A 14,506-nucleotide genomic window follows, 5' to 3' on the forward strand; every position below is an offset into this window, starting at 1 on the left:
ATCACTACGGAAGTAGGATTGCCCAACCTTCCTTCCGAGGAGTGGCTGGTGGGTTTGAACCGCCAGCCGTCTGGTTAGCAGGCAAGTGTCTTACCCACTATGCTACCAGAGCTCCCAAATTAGTAGTAGAGACATCAATAACAGGGTTATAAAGCTGAAAGTCTTACACTTATGAAATAATTATAGATGATCTGGAATATATTGATTCTATAATGGGGCCTCTTGGTGGTGCAAACAGTTAACACACTTGGCTGCTATCTGAAAGGCTGGCAACTCAAGTCCACCCAGAGGCACCTCAGAAGAAAGGCCTGGTGATCTACTTCCGAAAAATTAGCCACTGTAAACACCATGGAGCACAGTTCTACCCTGACACACACACACACACAGGGTTGCCTTGAACTGGAATTGACTCAACAGCAACTGGTTATAATTAGGGTTACTTCAAATCCTACTGAAGCATACCAAAAAACCCCAAAACCAGAAACTAAACTAAGTATTATTGAGTTGATTGACTCATGGCAACCTCATGTGTTTCAGAGTAGAACTGCACTCCACAGGGTTTTCAATGGCTATGATTGTAAGGATGTAGATCATCAGGCCTTTCCTCTGTGGCACGGCTGGGTGGACTTGAATCCCCAACCTTGTGGTTAGCAGCCAAGCACGAGCCATCTGCACTCTCTAGGCGCCCTCTACTAAACATAAAGGCTGCATTTTAGAAAATCTAAAGTGTATTTAGCTTTGGATTACAGGATATCCTATTCCTAATTCTTAAATAGGAGCTCTGGTAGCGTAGTGACTAAGGCATTTGACTGCTAACCAGAAGGCTGGCGGTTCAAACCCACCAGTCATTTCTCAGAAGGAAGATGGGGCAATCTACTTCTGTAGTGATACTGCCTCGGAAACCCAAGGAGGGGTCGCTGTGAGTCGGGTCCGACTCGACAGCACATAACAACAACAACAACAACAATTCTTAAATACAAACGCTGAGAAAAGTACTTTATTTGGTTATTAGTTGAATGATTTTCAAAACAGCTTGGGTTTAAAAGCACATAAAAAGAACCATGCTCACCATGCACTTATAATGTGCAGCTGCCTTTTTGGCATTAAATATATGCAGCTTTCCTCTAGCTTCATTCTCTTCCTCACCTACATGACAAAATCCACATTTAGGCCTGGTGTCACTGGGACTGCTTCTGTGTGGAGACCTATCTCTCTGTGAATGCAAGGAAAAAAAAAACCTCATGAAAATGTATCAGTATCTCAAGCATATTTAACATTTCAAATGGTGAACTTTAACTGTAGCACTACAAAAAGTAAGAATGAAGCATTTTTCTACATACATAGGAGCTACTTTCCATTTCATCTGTTCCATGGGAGGATGTGGACCTGGTATCTTCCGAAAGCCCTTTAAAATTAGTTTTTCTTGGCCTTCCTTTGCGACTTTTCTTTTTATTTTTAGGGGATGAGGGCTCCAGTTCATGATCATTAAAACTTTCTTCTAAATCAGCTGCTTAAAAATTAACAAACAATTTATATGGAGAACTCTTAAAATGTGCATTAGTTCATAAGTCTTCAGAACATATATATTTCCTTAGAATGAAATCACTTCCAGAAGTGGAGAGAATGGCCTCCAAAAATGGTCTGTGGTATTTTCAACACAACAGCCTAACATTTCATATGAATGAAACAAAAATAAAATACCAAAAGCAGTTTTATTATAATTATAATCTTAATTATTTTCTTTGAATTTGTAATTCCATGTAACTGAGTTCTGTGTTTTTGCCTGTATATACAATTGAGTCAACGTTTTCAAATTCTAATAAATTAATTTACAGATTAATGAGCTCTTGTGTTATCTTTTTTACCATAGGTTTCAAAGCATTTTATCTCACATTGTTCGTGAAATTAGAACATTTATCTAGAAAATAAACTTACTGGAACCTGGAAAACTATGATGAAAATAAGGTAGGTTATCTTCACTTTCCAATACAGAAGCCACTAGCCACATGTGGCTTTTTAAATTTTAAATGAATTGTAATTAAATAAAATTAAAACTGCAGTTTCTCAGTTGCACTAATCACATCAAGTATATTATTAACCACATGTGGCTAGAGGCGACTATACTGGACAGCACAGAACATTCTCATCACTGCAGAAATTCTACTGGATTGAACTGGTGTAGACAGCTCTTCAAACCATCATGAAACATGACCAAATTCTATAAGGAAGTCATCTACAAATGAACTACCAACTTATCAAGCAATTAAATACATATTAAGTGCAAAAGGAATTTCCAACCTAAACACAATTTATGTATAGAAATTTTGGAACTCCATTTCCCAACAATTGGGAAAAAAAAATGCCTACCATGAATGAAGAGGTGTTGTTCACTACCCATATCTTACTTACTGAGGACCTACTATGAACAAGACAATGATTTAGTGTTCAAAAGGTATAAAAACCAAATAATAATGTTCACTTAGTTTAGGAACAAACCATAGACAATTTTAGGCATAGCTATATCTTCATTTTCTCCCTTTGCCACAAATTATTGATTGTAACTCCAGAACTAATTTCTCAATTAGAAAGCATATCAATTCCTTATAATCAAATGCGAATATCTATCCTAATAAAATTGTAAAGGTTTTTTTTTTAAAGAAAATAAAGCATATTCATTATAGGAAGAAAGGGTAATTCAATTGGTATATTTTAATGCATAAAATCAGGCAACTGCAAGCATTCCAAAATAGTTAATGATTTATTTTAATGCAAATTTGCATAACTATGATAGGATTTGAGAGAAAAAGGGGAGGAAAGGTAAAAAGTTATTGGAGTGTTTTATAAGCATAAGCCAAATTCATGTTTATAACTCTCCCTGTTAAGAAAGAATAAGTCAATTAAAGATGTCTTCTTCTGACCTGACCACTGCAGGAAATTTTGTATCAGAAAACACTATCTACTCTTAAAATTTAAAATGACAATTACTATACTATTAAAACATCTATAAAGAAATTACTGAAGAACTGTACCATTAGCAGGACAACATGCTAATTTTTCACATGACATATATTTGCCTATCCTAAATATGCAGGAGCTCTGGTAGCATAGTGCCTAAGGCACTTGACTGCTCACCAGAAGGATGGCGGTTCAAACCCACCAGCCACTCCTCGGAAGGAAGGTTGGGCAATCCTACTTCCGTAGTGATACTGCCTCAGAAACCCAAGGAGGGGTCACTATGAGTCGGGGCCGACTCGACGGCAAACAACAACAACAACATCCTAAATATGCAATCATTCAGTATAAAATTATAGTGGACTTTAACAGCAATAGTAAAAATCACAAAGCATTCCCACATTTTAAGTATATTAGGCTTTCAAACTTATGAAAATAAGAAAAAGTAATAAAATTAGAAGGCAAACACTGAACAGAAGAATATCTGCTGTATCTGTGACAGAGGATTAATATCCTTATGACATAATAAGCCACGTAAGAATAAAATTCCAACAGAAAATGGATCTAGGATATGAACAGGCAACTTATAGACTATTGTTGTTGTTACATGCCCGTCTGACCCTACTCACAGCAACCCCTCCTTGGGTTTCCGACCCCTCCTTGGGTTTCAGAGGTGATATAGCTACGGAAGTAGATTGCCCAACCTTCCTTCTGAGGAGTGGCTGGTGGGTTTGAACCACCAGCCCTCTGGTTAGTATTCAAATGCCTGAGGCACTACGTTACCAGAGCCCTTCAATTCACAGACTATAAACCAAAAAACCAAACTCACTGTCGTCCAACTCATAGTAACCTTTTTTAGGACAGAGCAGAACTTCCCTATAGGGTTTCCAAGGCTGTAAATCCTTATGGAAGCACTCTGCCACATACTTCTTCCATGGAGCTGCCGGTAGATCCAAAGCAATGACCTTCCAGCTAGCAGCTGAGTGTTTACACTGAGCTACCAAGGCTCCTTTCGTAGACTTTATAATAGGTTAATAAGCATGTATTTTTTTAAAAAAAAACTAGAATCAAACAAGTTCTCCTTTCAAAGTACTTCTATGCTAACACAACTATGGTAATTTTATCTTCTGAAACATAAAGTGACTTATAGGATCTGACAAGCAGTCTATAGTATTAAATCTCAGACTGTCCATTAGGGAATCCATCAGGTCCCTGAATAAAATCTAGACTAGCGCCTCCAAGGTTAGACCCAATGGATTCCTTTAGTTTCTCACAACACTTGGGACTTGATGGTCACCATAATTCTAGTATTTATCCCCAGCGTATTTTTAAAAGTAATTTCAGACTTACAAAAAAAGTTGTAAACATAGTAAAGAATTACTATTGTTTGTTACCCAAATTCCACAAATGTTAGTATTTTATCACATTTGCTTTATCATTCATTCTCTGTATGTACACACACACAAATATTTTTTTTTCCTGAAAGGTTTAAGATACAAGATACTTTAAGAGACACAATGCAACTTCCTCTTTAAATACTTCCATGTATCATCACTGCATTTTAAATCAGTTGGTCACTTATCTATCACTAAATTGTGCTCTCCTCCACTCCTGAAAACTGAGATGGTGCGCTATTAATTCATCTTGCTCTACTAACACCTGGCACAAGAGAGGCTGTGGGAGAAGTGTCATTCAAAAACAAATGACGCATTAAATACTGTGCTTAGTTCCAAGTTAAAGAAAAAGGAGAGGTTACAAGCATATTTTGAGCACCCATTTCATACAAGACATTATATACTGGGTAATTATTAAGTCACAAATTTGATTCTTTATAATTTCAAGCACCGAAACTCAGCTGAGATTGTTTGTGGTCATGACTTACATTAAACACATTCTTGTGAATAGTTACCACCCAGCATCTATTCCAGATACCTTTTGTAATCTCGTCAAATTATTTTGCTCAATATAAATTATTACATACAAAGGCTTTAACCCTTTAATGAGAATGACTTTAAAAGAATCACCATTCATACCTGTCCAGTTCCTTGTAGATACTCAAAATGTTTAACGAGGATAAGCTGTCCTATTAACTACAAAATGGAGACTTAGTTAAAATTAAAACTACTGCAATAACGAGGTTTGGCATTTTTGAAATCTGCTTAAAAAAATATAGCCATCATCCAGATACATAAGCAAAAGGAAAAAAAAACACATACAGTAAGATGTAGGACTTAATTTTGACTATTTATGATCATTTTTGAAGCAAAAATTCCTTTTTAAGTATAGGAAAACATTCAACACCATGGCATTTTTGCTTAATAATGTTATTCAAAAAACTCTTCTCTCATAGGAACTGGTTGCGAGTCCTGAAAACATTTAGCTTTCTCACACAGGCCCATCAACTGAAGGCAATGTGATATCCTGGAAAGAATATCTGGGACTGGGTTTGGGCCTTGCCTTTGGTACTTAGTAGCTGTGTGACTTTGAGCAAGTCCTCTAATTATCCTGTGCCTCAGTTGTTTTTACCCATTTTTTGTGAGGATTAAGGCAGATAGGATGCAAAATGTTATCTGGTGGTGCTCTGGGCTATGCAGATGTAGGCATTTGTCTGAGATAGGCCTATTTGCAATTCAGTTCAGTATACTGCAAAAACTCAATAAACAAGAGCTGTTAATATTATTCAGGAGCCCTGGAGCTCTGGTAGCATAGTGCCTAAGGCACTTGACTGCTAACCAGAAGGCTGGTGGCTCAAATCCACCAGCCACTCCTGGAAAGGAAGTTTGGGTAATCTACTATCCGTAGTGATACCGTCTCAGAAACCCAAGGAAGGGTGCCGACTCCACAGCACCTAACAACAACAACAACTGGTTGCACAATGGTTAAAGCACTCAGCTACTAACTGAGAGGTCAGCAATCTAAATCTACCAGACACTCTGCAGGAGAAAGATGTGGCAGTCTGCTTTTTGTAAAGATTTACAGCCTTAGAAGCCCTATGGAGTAGTTCGACTCTGCCCAAGAGGGTCTCTACGAGACAGAACTGACTTGCTGGCAACTGGTTTTGGTTACTATCATTCATTTAAAGAGTTTTTTACTTCTAAAATGTTTACTCAAAATTCCCTGACTATGTGTGATCACCAAACCCAACAGCCACTCCTCAGAAGGAAGGTTGGGCATTCCTACTTCCGTAGTCATACTGCCTCGGAAACCCAAGGAGGGGTTGCTATGAGTCGGGGCCGACTCGATGGCAAATAACAACAACAACAACAACATGTGTGATCACAATATGTTGAGTATCTTTTATGCAATTTAGAACATCTTCATTTTTGGGAAATGGCAAGGTCCAAGATCCTTTTTAAACTCATGGCTCATCTTAGTGTGTCGGTAGGAATGTAAAATGGTACGTCCACCATGGAAAACTGTCTGGTGGTTGTGCAAAAGTGAAAACAGAATCATACGCTTTAGCAATTCCACTGCTAGGTACATACCCAAGAGAATCAAAGAATATGCTCACACAAACTTTTGTACACAAACATTCATAGCAACGTTATTCATAAAACCTAAATGTCCATTAATTAATTAATGAATAAACAAATTGTGATATATCCATAAAATGGACTATTACTGGGCAATAAAAATGAATGAGATACTGATACATGCTACAACACAGATAAACCCTGAAAACATCATGCTAAGTTGAAAGAAGATAATCACAAAGGACAAATATTGTAGGATTCCATTTATATGAAATGTCCAGAATAGGCAAACTCATAGACAGGAAACAGATTAGTGGAGGGTGAGGGAAAGATGTGGGAGTGGCTGTTAATGAGTATGGGGCTTCTTTATGAGGTGATGAATTAGATACTGGGAATGGCTGCACAACCTTGTAAAGCTACTGAAAAACACTGAATTGTTTACTTACAAAAGGAAGATGGTATACAGATGAAACAAAATGGACTATAAACTGGTATTTTATTGAAGTGGATGGTATGTACATGGAGGTTCATTATACTATTCTATTTATGCATACCTATGGAATTCTCCAGAGCTCTGGTAGCATAGTGGCTAAAGCACTTGACTGCTAACCAGAAGGCTGGCGGTTCAAACCCACCAGCCACTCCTCGGAAGGAAGGTTGGGCAATCCTACTTCCGTAGTGATACTGCCTCGGAAACCCAAGGAGGGGTCGCTATGAGTTGGGGCCGACTCGATGGCACACAACAACAACAACAACAACATGGAATTCTCCACAATAAAAAAGTTTTTTAAAAATGACTATAAGGCTCATTTCTGGTCCTAAACAACTTTATAACGTAGGCAGTATCTGATCCTGGCATCCACAAACCTCTCTGGAACACTTTTCCAGCCCCAGATTCTCCCACTGTGTCATCATAACCTGGTCTATACATCCCTACAGAATTAAACCAACTCCAGTTAAATCCCAGCTCTACTGTACTACTACCAATTGTGTGATCCTGAACAAGTTATTTAACTTTCTGGGCTTTGGCATCCTTCTCTACAAAACAGGCACAATGCCTGCCTTGCAGGATGAAATGAGAAAACGTCTCTAGTGCACAGTAGGTTCTGCTCTTATCTTCCCACTCCCCATCCATTAATTAAAACTTAGAATTGAAAGATCAAATGTCCTTATATGTCTTCAATTTCTCTGAACACTCCCTCCACCTCTTGCCTTAATTGAAACCTGGCAGCTATGCTTTTAATTTCTACTATTCACCTTCTCAAGTAGAGACTGTTTATTCTATCATACCATGTACCACAAGCATGTGTGTAACGGTGGTGGTGAAGTGTCACTGTCCTTTCTACTCAATGCTTCTTCAAGACCTGACTGTCCAATACAGTAGCCATATGTGGCTATTTAAATTTAAATTAATTATAATTAAGTTAAATTTAAAATTAAGATCCTCAATCACACTAGCCACATTACATAAGCTCAATAACCCCCATGTGGCTATTGGCTATCACAGTGGACAGTGTAACATAAAACATTTACATCATTACATAAAGTTCTACTAGATAGTACTGCCGAGCCACGTGCTCTCTATTCCCTTATAAAAAGACTGCACCTTTGAGGTCTGTGCCATTCAGCTAAATTACTACTAAAACTTTAATGTGCATACAAATCACCAGGAGATCTTGTTAAAATCCAGATTCCTATTTAGTAAGTCAGGGGTGGAGCTTGAGATTCTGCATCTCTAACAACCTCCTAGTTGACGCCAATTTTCTGGTCCATAGACTACTTTGAGTAGAAAGAAACTATGCTATTCTTCCCCTCCTCATTGCTAACAATTACCAACTCCCAATCACTCTACTTCATGTATTAGACTTCTTTGTTATAAGCTCACCTTCCTCTAATCTAACTCTTGCCATCATCCTGGGTGATTTCAATTGTCCACATGGACAATCAAAGAAACACCTAGCCAACGAGTTCCCTGATCTTCAATGATGTCCTCCATCAACTACCTAATCCCTATAATCACACTCAGACACCTTTACTGAACTCTCTCCCTAGAGGATTTTGCTCCCATCACAGAAATTCAATTGTCTATACTCACATCTCACACATTTTTCTCTCAAGCCAAGGTCTCTATTCTACTCTAAGAACAAGAACCATATAATCTGGTGTATGCTTTATGTGTATTTTCACCACACATAAAAAATGGGGAACCATATAATCCACTTCCTTATCTGTTACTACCACTTGGATAGCTCAAAGTACATAGGTATCTCAAACTCCACCTCCCAAAATTTCACTCACTAATTGTCCCCATAAACACATTCCAATTCACTAATGGTTTTTAAGTAAATGTCACCATCAATCATTCATGTGCTTATGCATATGCTCCTTCATCCCCAAGTCATATCAATTCTACCTACAACACTCTCAAATCCATCTACTTCTGTTCATTTCCATAGTCACAACTCTAGACCAAGTCTTGTATCATCACTCAGCAGGACTCCTGCAATAGGCCATTCTCTCTGCTTAAAACCTTCAACCACCTCCTGTTCCTCCTGTTGTTCTTAGAATAATGCTAAAACTCCTTACTGTGATCTGGCCCATGCATTTGTCCCCAACCTCATCATATGCCACTTTTACTTTCAGAGTTCTCTAACAATTCTTTCAAAACATCAAGTTCCTGTCTCAATCTTGTTCTGCAGAGAATGCTCTTCCAACTCTCTTCAGTTGGTGGGTTCCCCAAACATGCTCTCATAGTACCCTTTAATTCTTATTTGTGCCATTCATCAAAATTATAACTGATTACTTGTTCAATCATTTAGACTTCCATCAAATTACACTTCAAGATCTTTGGGAGCAGACACTTATCCAGTTTACCCATGTACACCAATTACTTAACGGGCCTGGCACACAGTGGCTAGAATGAATTTACCAACCTGTGTCTAACTCCAGAAGGGCCTTCAGTCAGCTATCACCATCAATAGGGGCACTGTTTTTATCAGAACTGCTTTCCTACATGTTTCAGTCATTTTACAAGCAGTGTGTACAAGGCCATCATCATTAATTCACAAGTAAATACACATAGTTCCTGGGACTGACATTCCAATAATCCAGTTACACGGTGACAGCTCAAGATTGCTTCCAAATAGCTAAATACCTTGGGCTATAGAGTGAAAGAAAAATCACTTCTACTAACTCACAGTTCACCCTTTCTTTTCTGAAACAAAATTCATGGCATGGACTTTAGGTATTTAATATTTGATAAAATTTTAAGAAGATGGGAAAATCAAGTTGCTATATTACACAATTATTCTCAAATTTAATATTTCATATAATATCAAACTAACATGATAGCCTGAATTCTACAGTATCATCTTAAATAACAGCAAGTAGATACTGAGCCACAGATGGCAAATTATCAAGAAATGACCACAGATATCAATTCCTCTTTGCTCTATAGACTAGCACAGTACAATTCTCCAATACAGACAGTCCCTGAAATACAATCCTATAAACTTCAGCCATAAATCATAAAGTTGAACGTGTATTTCCCATTAGAACAATAAAATAACTGAACATCCTGCTTCTGACAAAGAACTCAGTATCAAACTTAAGCTAGATGAACGTGATAAAAGCCAAAATTCAGTAAGTATAAACTATAATACTTTGAAATTTTAACATTACGCTTCAAGTTCTACAATATGAATATAAGCCCAAACCAAATCCACTGCTTTCAAGTCAATTCCAACTCATAGCAACCCTTTTTAAGGACAGAGCAGAACTGCTCCACATGGTTTCCAAGGCTCTAAATCTTCACAGAATCAGACTGCCTCATCTTTCTCTTACAGAACTAGCTGGTGGGTTTGAACAGTCAACCTTTTAGTTAGCAGCTGAATGTCTTAACTACCATGCCAACCAAACCTACCTGACTCACTGCCATTGAGTCAATTCTGACTCATAGCGACCCCCATTGGGTTTCCAAGAGTGTAAATCTTTGCAGAAGCAGATTGCCCCATCTTTCTTCCACAGAGCAGCTGGTGGGTTCGAATCACTGACCTTTGGGTTAGTAGCCAAATGCCTTAATCGCTATAACACCAGAGCTCCTCAATAACAAAACAAACACACTATATATACCAGAATACAAGGTGATCCCAATGTGCTACAAATTTCCAATCAATTTTATCACAAATTTTAATTGTAGTAATCCTTCCAGCTACACTACAAGAAAAAGTCATCTTGAAAAGCGTGAATTTAAATCTCTCATGAATAAGTTTCTCAGAGCTAAAAGAAAAACCAAAAAAAAAAAAAAACCTCAACTTACTGTTGTGGAGTCGGATCCAACCCATAGTGACTCCTCCTTGGGTTTCCGAGGTGGTATCACTATGGAAGTAAATTGCCCAACCTTCCTTCCAAGGAGTGACTGGTGGGTTTGAACCGCCAGCCTTCTGGTTAGTGGTCAAATGCCTTAGGGACTACGCTACCAGAGCTCCCTCAGGGCTAAAACCCAAACAAACCCACTGCCATCGAGTCGCATCCAACTCTTATCCCCTCCTTGGGTTTCCAAGGCAGTATCACTGTGGAAGTAGATCGCCCAACCTTTCTTCCGAGGTGTGGCTGGTGGGTTTGAACCGCCAGCCTTTTGCTTAGCAGTCAAATGCCTTAGGCACTATGCCATCAGAGCTCTCAAAGCTAAGGTGGTCAAAATTTATTTTACTTGATGTTGGCTGCAGTGACTTTTCTTTACCACTAGATGGTACTACCAGCTTCACATTATATGGGACAGTCCTACATCTCAAATATCCTGCCCAAGTATGATTAATATACTTGTATCATCAAATACCAAGTCTCAATCCTTGGCTTAACATGTACAGTCACTACAATTAAACGAGTACTAAATAAACCGACTCGATGGCACATAACAACAACAACAACAACAAATAAACTTATAATCTGAAGTAATGAAAGGTGGGGAAAGCCTACTTTTACCTTTCATGAAAGATTTTTTTTCTTCAATTCCAGAATTAAGTGGTGGAAAAAAGTAAAATACTATAAAGGTTAATCAGTTGCACTTCACTTACTGTCTCAAAAACATTGTTACTTTTCATTAAGTCTGTTTACTTTACACACTAGCAGACTAGTTTTAGCTAAAGATGGTATTTTTAACCAGCACTTTAAAGTTTTAAGACTATCCTGAAGCCCAGAAGTAGAAATAACAAATACTGTTTTATAGTATAAAAGTCAAGATCTACGAAATAAAAAAAAAATGGTCACAAATTTTAATATGTTATCATTGACAATTAGGTAAATCATTATAAAAGGAACTAACTTCCTAAAATGACAGTGATCAAAACATCCTAATTCTAAATTGTGTACTTTCAGAAACTTACAAAACACTTTCATGATCTCTAAATCTACATGAAGGGCTACAACAATCTCCTATCAAATAAAACCCTTTTTATATTGCTACTCAAAGTATCAAAACTATCTGCTTGAAACAGTTTGCAACAAGTTAGAATTCAATTTGAGAACTTTCCCATACCTTTTAAACACCAAGAACAAATTGGCTAACTATATATAAACATGGTTAACCAGGTTTTCTCTAGACTTAAAAATGGAAACAGAGTATAAAATAATTTCTAAAGTTCATATTTTTAAATTATTTCTTATGGTCATGCCTGTATCTTCTGTTTTCAAAAAAAAAAAAAAAGTACTACAATGTGAATAAAAATTTGACAGCCTGGTGATCACAAAACTTACTAGTCTTCCCAAATTCACATTATTTATATAATACCTAAAAGACAGCAAGGATTCCCGTTATGACCTTTTACAAGTCTAACCAAAAACCAAACCAAACTCACTGCCATCGAGTCACATTTGACTCACAGCAACCCCTCCTTGGGTTTCCAAGGTGGTATCGTTATGGAAGTAGATTGCCTAATCTTCCTACCAAGGAGTGGCTAGTTCGTTTGAATCGCCAAACTTCTAGTTAGCAGTCAAATGCCTTGGCACTATGCTAACATATTCAACTGAATACAGAAAGTCATCAAATGTACTTCCTCCTAAAGATGAATATACCTTCAACATATAATTTACAAGAACAATGGGATAAAAGTTTTCTTAAAACTTTAAGTCTTTTCACTATGTTTATTAGTTATATCCTATCACTTGTTCTCAATTCTTCTAAATATATTTAATATTGAGATACATCTTACAGTAAAACTTAAATATAATTCACTGATTTTTCACTCAAATTACTTCCTGAACCTGAAAAGTGGCTGAGTAATGTTTACCTTCAGAATTATACGCAGTTTTCTTGTGTTTTCGGCAATAAACCCTACAAAAAATAAAGAAATAAAAATTATCAAGTAATAAAATTAAATTAAAATCACCTTTCCAATTAAGGAAATGAGCAGTACACCTTATCCCATTCATGATCTGGATTCCAAAAATCTTATTATTAAACTTCCTATACCATTTCTCTAAACATTAATTACTTATCAAAAACAATCTTTATGATGATGATGAAATGCTTTGAAATAAGGAACACTTTTTAAAAAGCCTAAAGAAAATGGGACTTAAGGAAAAAAAAAAACAAAGAAAGGTTAAATAATTACATGTAAATTCCTTGTGAAGGTTTCTCTCGTATTTGAGCTTTGTCATGCAATGCACAATGGTAGTGGTATGTCCTGTGACATGTTTTCACATCACAACCAATTGTTGCTCCAGGACAATGGCACAAAGAACACATCTATAGCAAAACAAGATAACATTATTAATACATGATTTTGCTGAGGCCATATCAGATTCAAGGCATATCAATCTCTGTCAAGGAAAATAAATTGGTTATTGAGAACTTTTATAACTAGTAATGCTATTTTTCTTCTTTTCTCTCCTGGAAACAATTTGATAAAAATCCTTCCAATGGAGGATGAAAGAATTAGACAGTTTTATGTTTCACTACCTTGAGCTTTGGGCAATCCTACTTCCGTAGTGATACTGCCTCGGAAACCCAAGGAGGGGTCGCTATGAGTCGGGGCCGACTCGATGGCACATAACAACAACAACAACAACCTTGAGCTTTAGAAGTATGTTGTGATGTCAAGTTGATTAGATTGTGAAAAATATGCTCATCTACTTCTATTTAATCTATGTTACTTACCTCTCAAATTATGAGTTCGGGAAAATAAGAGGAAAAAAAAGATTCTTTCAACACATTTTAAGATACCTTAGCTTCTGACTTTATTGGGGAATACATATTTATTAACTATCTCATGCTCTAGATTTAGGAGGAAAAAATTCTTTACCAAAAAATACTCAGCGATGATTGCTAGTAGTTTTAAGGAGCATATCATCGTGTACCATTATCTGTACTGAATGGATTTTAATGAGACTATCTTCTAAGCGCTGGTGGCGTAATAGTTACAACATTGGCAGCTAACCAAAAGGTCATTGGTTCGAACACACCAGTCACTCTGCAGAAGAAAGATGAGGCAGTTGGCTTCCATTAAGATTTACAGCCTTGATACCCAATGGGGGTCACTACGAGTCGGAATCAACTCAATGCCAAAGGGTTTGGTTAAGGATTTAGATTTCCTAAGTTATAAATTGATAATCATGTAAATCTAAAAAACTTTATTATTGCTTGGATGCTGAATATTTCATCCTGATGGCTCTGACTCCCTCTTTTTTAATTTTAACAAAAAGAACACTTACCACCCAAACATTTGGATTACTTGGCCCCTAAACAACTTTGGTGTACCAAGAGGCTAATATAAATGCTAGTAAAATTTTCTTCATTTCTCTAAGCAAGTCCAACACTCTTATTCAAATTATCATTTTAAAAAGTTATACATACACACACACACACACGTATGTTTTACTATAATAAAAGCTTACCTTGCTTGGTAACACATACATACACATATACATACACATGTACACATACACGTATCTCAAACCAAACCCACAGCCATCAGGTCGATTCCAACTCAAAGTCACCCCATTGGGTTTCCAAGGCTGTAAATCTTTACAAAGTAGATTGCCTGATCTTCCTCCCATGAGCAGCTGGTGGTGGGTTTGAACTG

General features: G+C 37.0%; 1 protein-coding gene across 1 annotated transcript in view; it reads right to left on the minus strand.

Annotated features, from left to right (window-relative positions):
- PHF6 (PHD finger protein 6) overlaps positions 1-14,506 on the minus strand; it is a 39,671-nt gene that overhangs the window by 12,111 nt on the left and 13,054 nt on the right. Inside the window, exons 3-6 of the mRNA XM_007950720.2 lie at positions 13,037-13,170; positions 12,713-12,756; positions 1,341-1,510; positions 1,070-1,213 (exon numbers count right to left, since the gene is read on the minus strand). Coding sequence (XP_007948911.1) covers positions 1,070-1,213; positions 1,341-1,510; positions 12,713-12,756; positions 13,037-13,170 — 492 coding nt within the window. The remainder of the gene's footprint in view (positions 1-1,069; positions 1,214-1,340; positions 1,511-12,712; positions 12,757-13,036; positions 13,171-14,506) is intronic.

This window comes from Orycteropus afer, unplaced genomic scaffold, assembly GCF_000298275.1.
Source record: "Orycteropus afer afer isolate SDZICR_OR568_19922 unplaced genomic scaffold, OryAfe1.0 scaffold00287, whole genome shotgun sequence".
In the NCBI taxonomy this organism is placed as follows: domain Eukaryota; kingdom Metazoa; phylum Chordata; class Mammalia; order Tubulidentata; family Orycteropodidae; genus Orycteropus; species Orycteropus afer.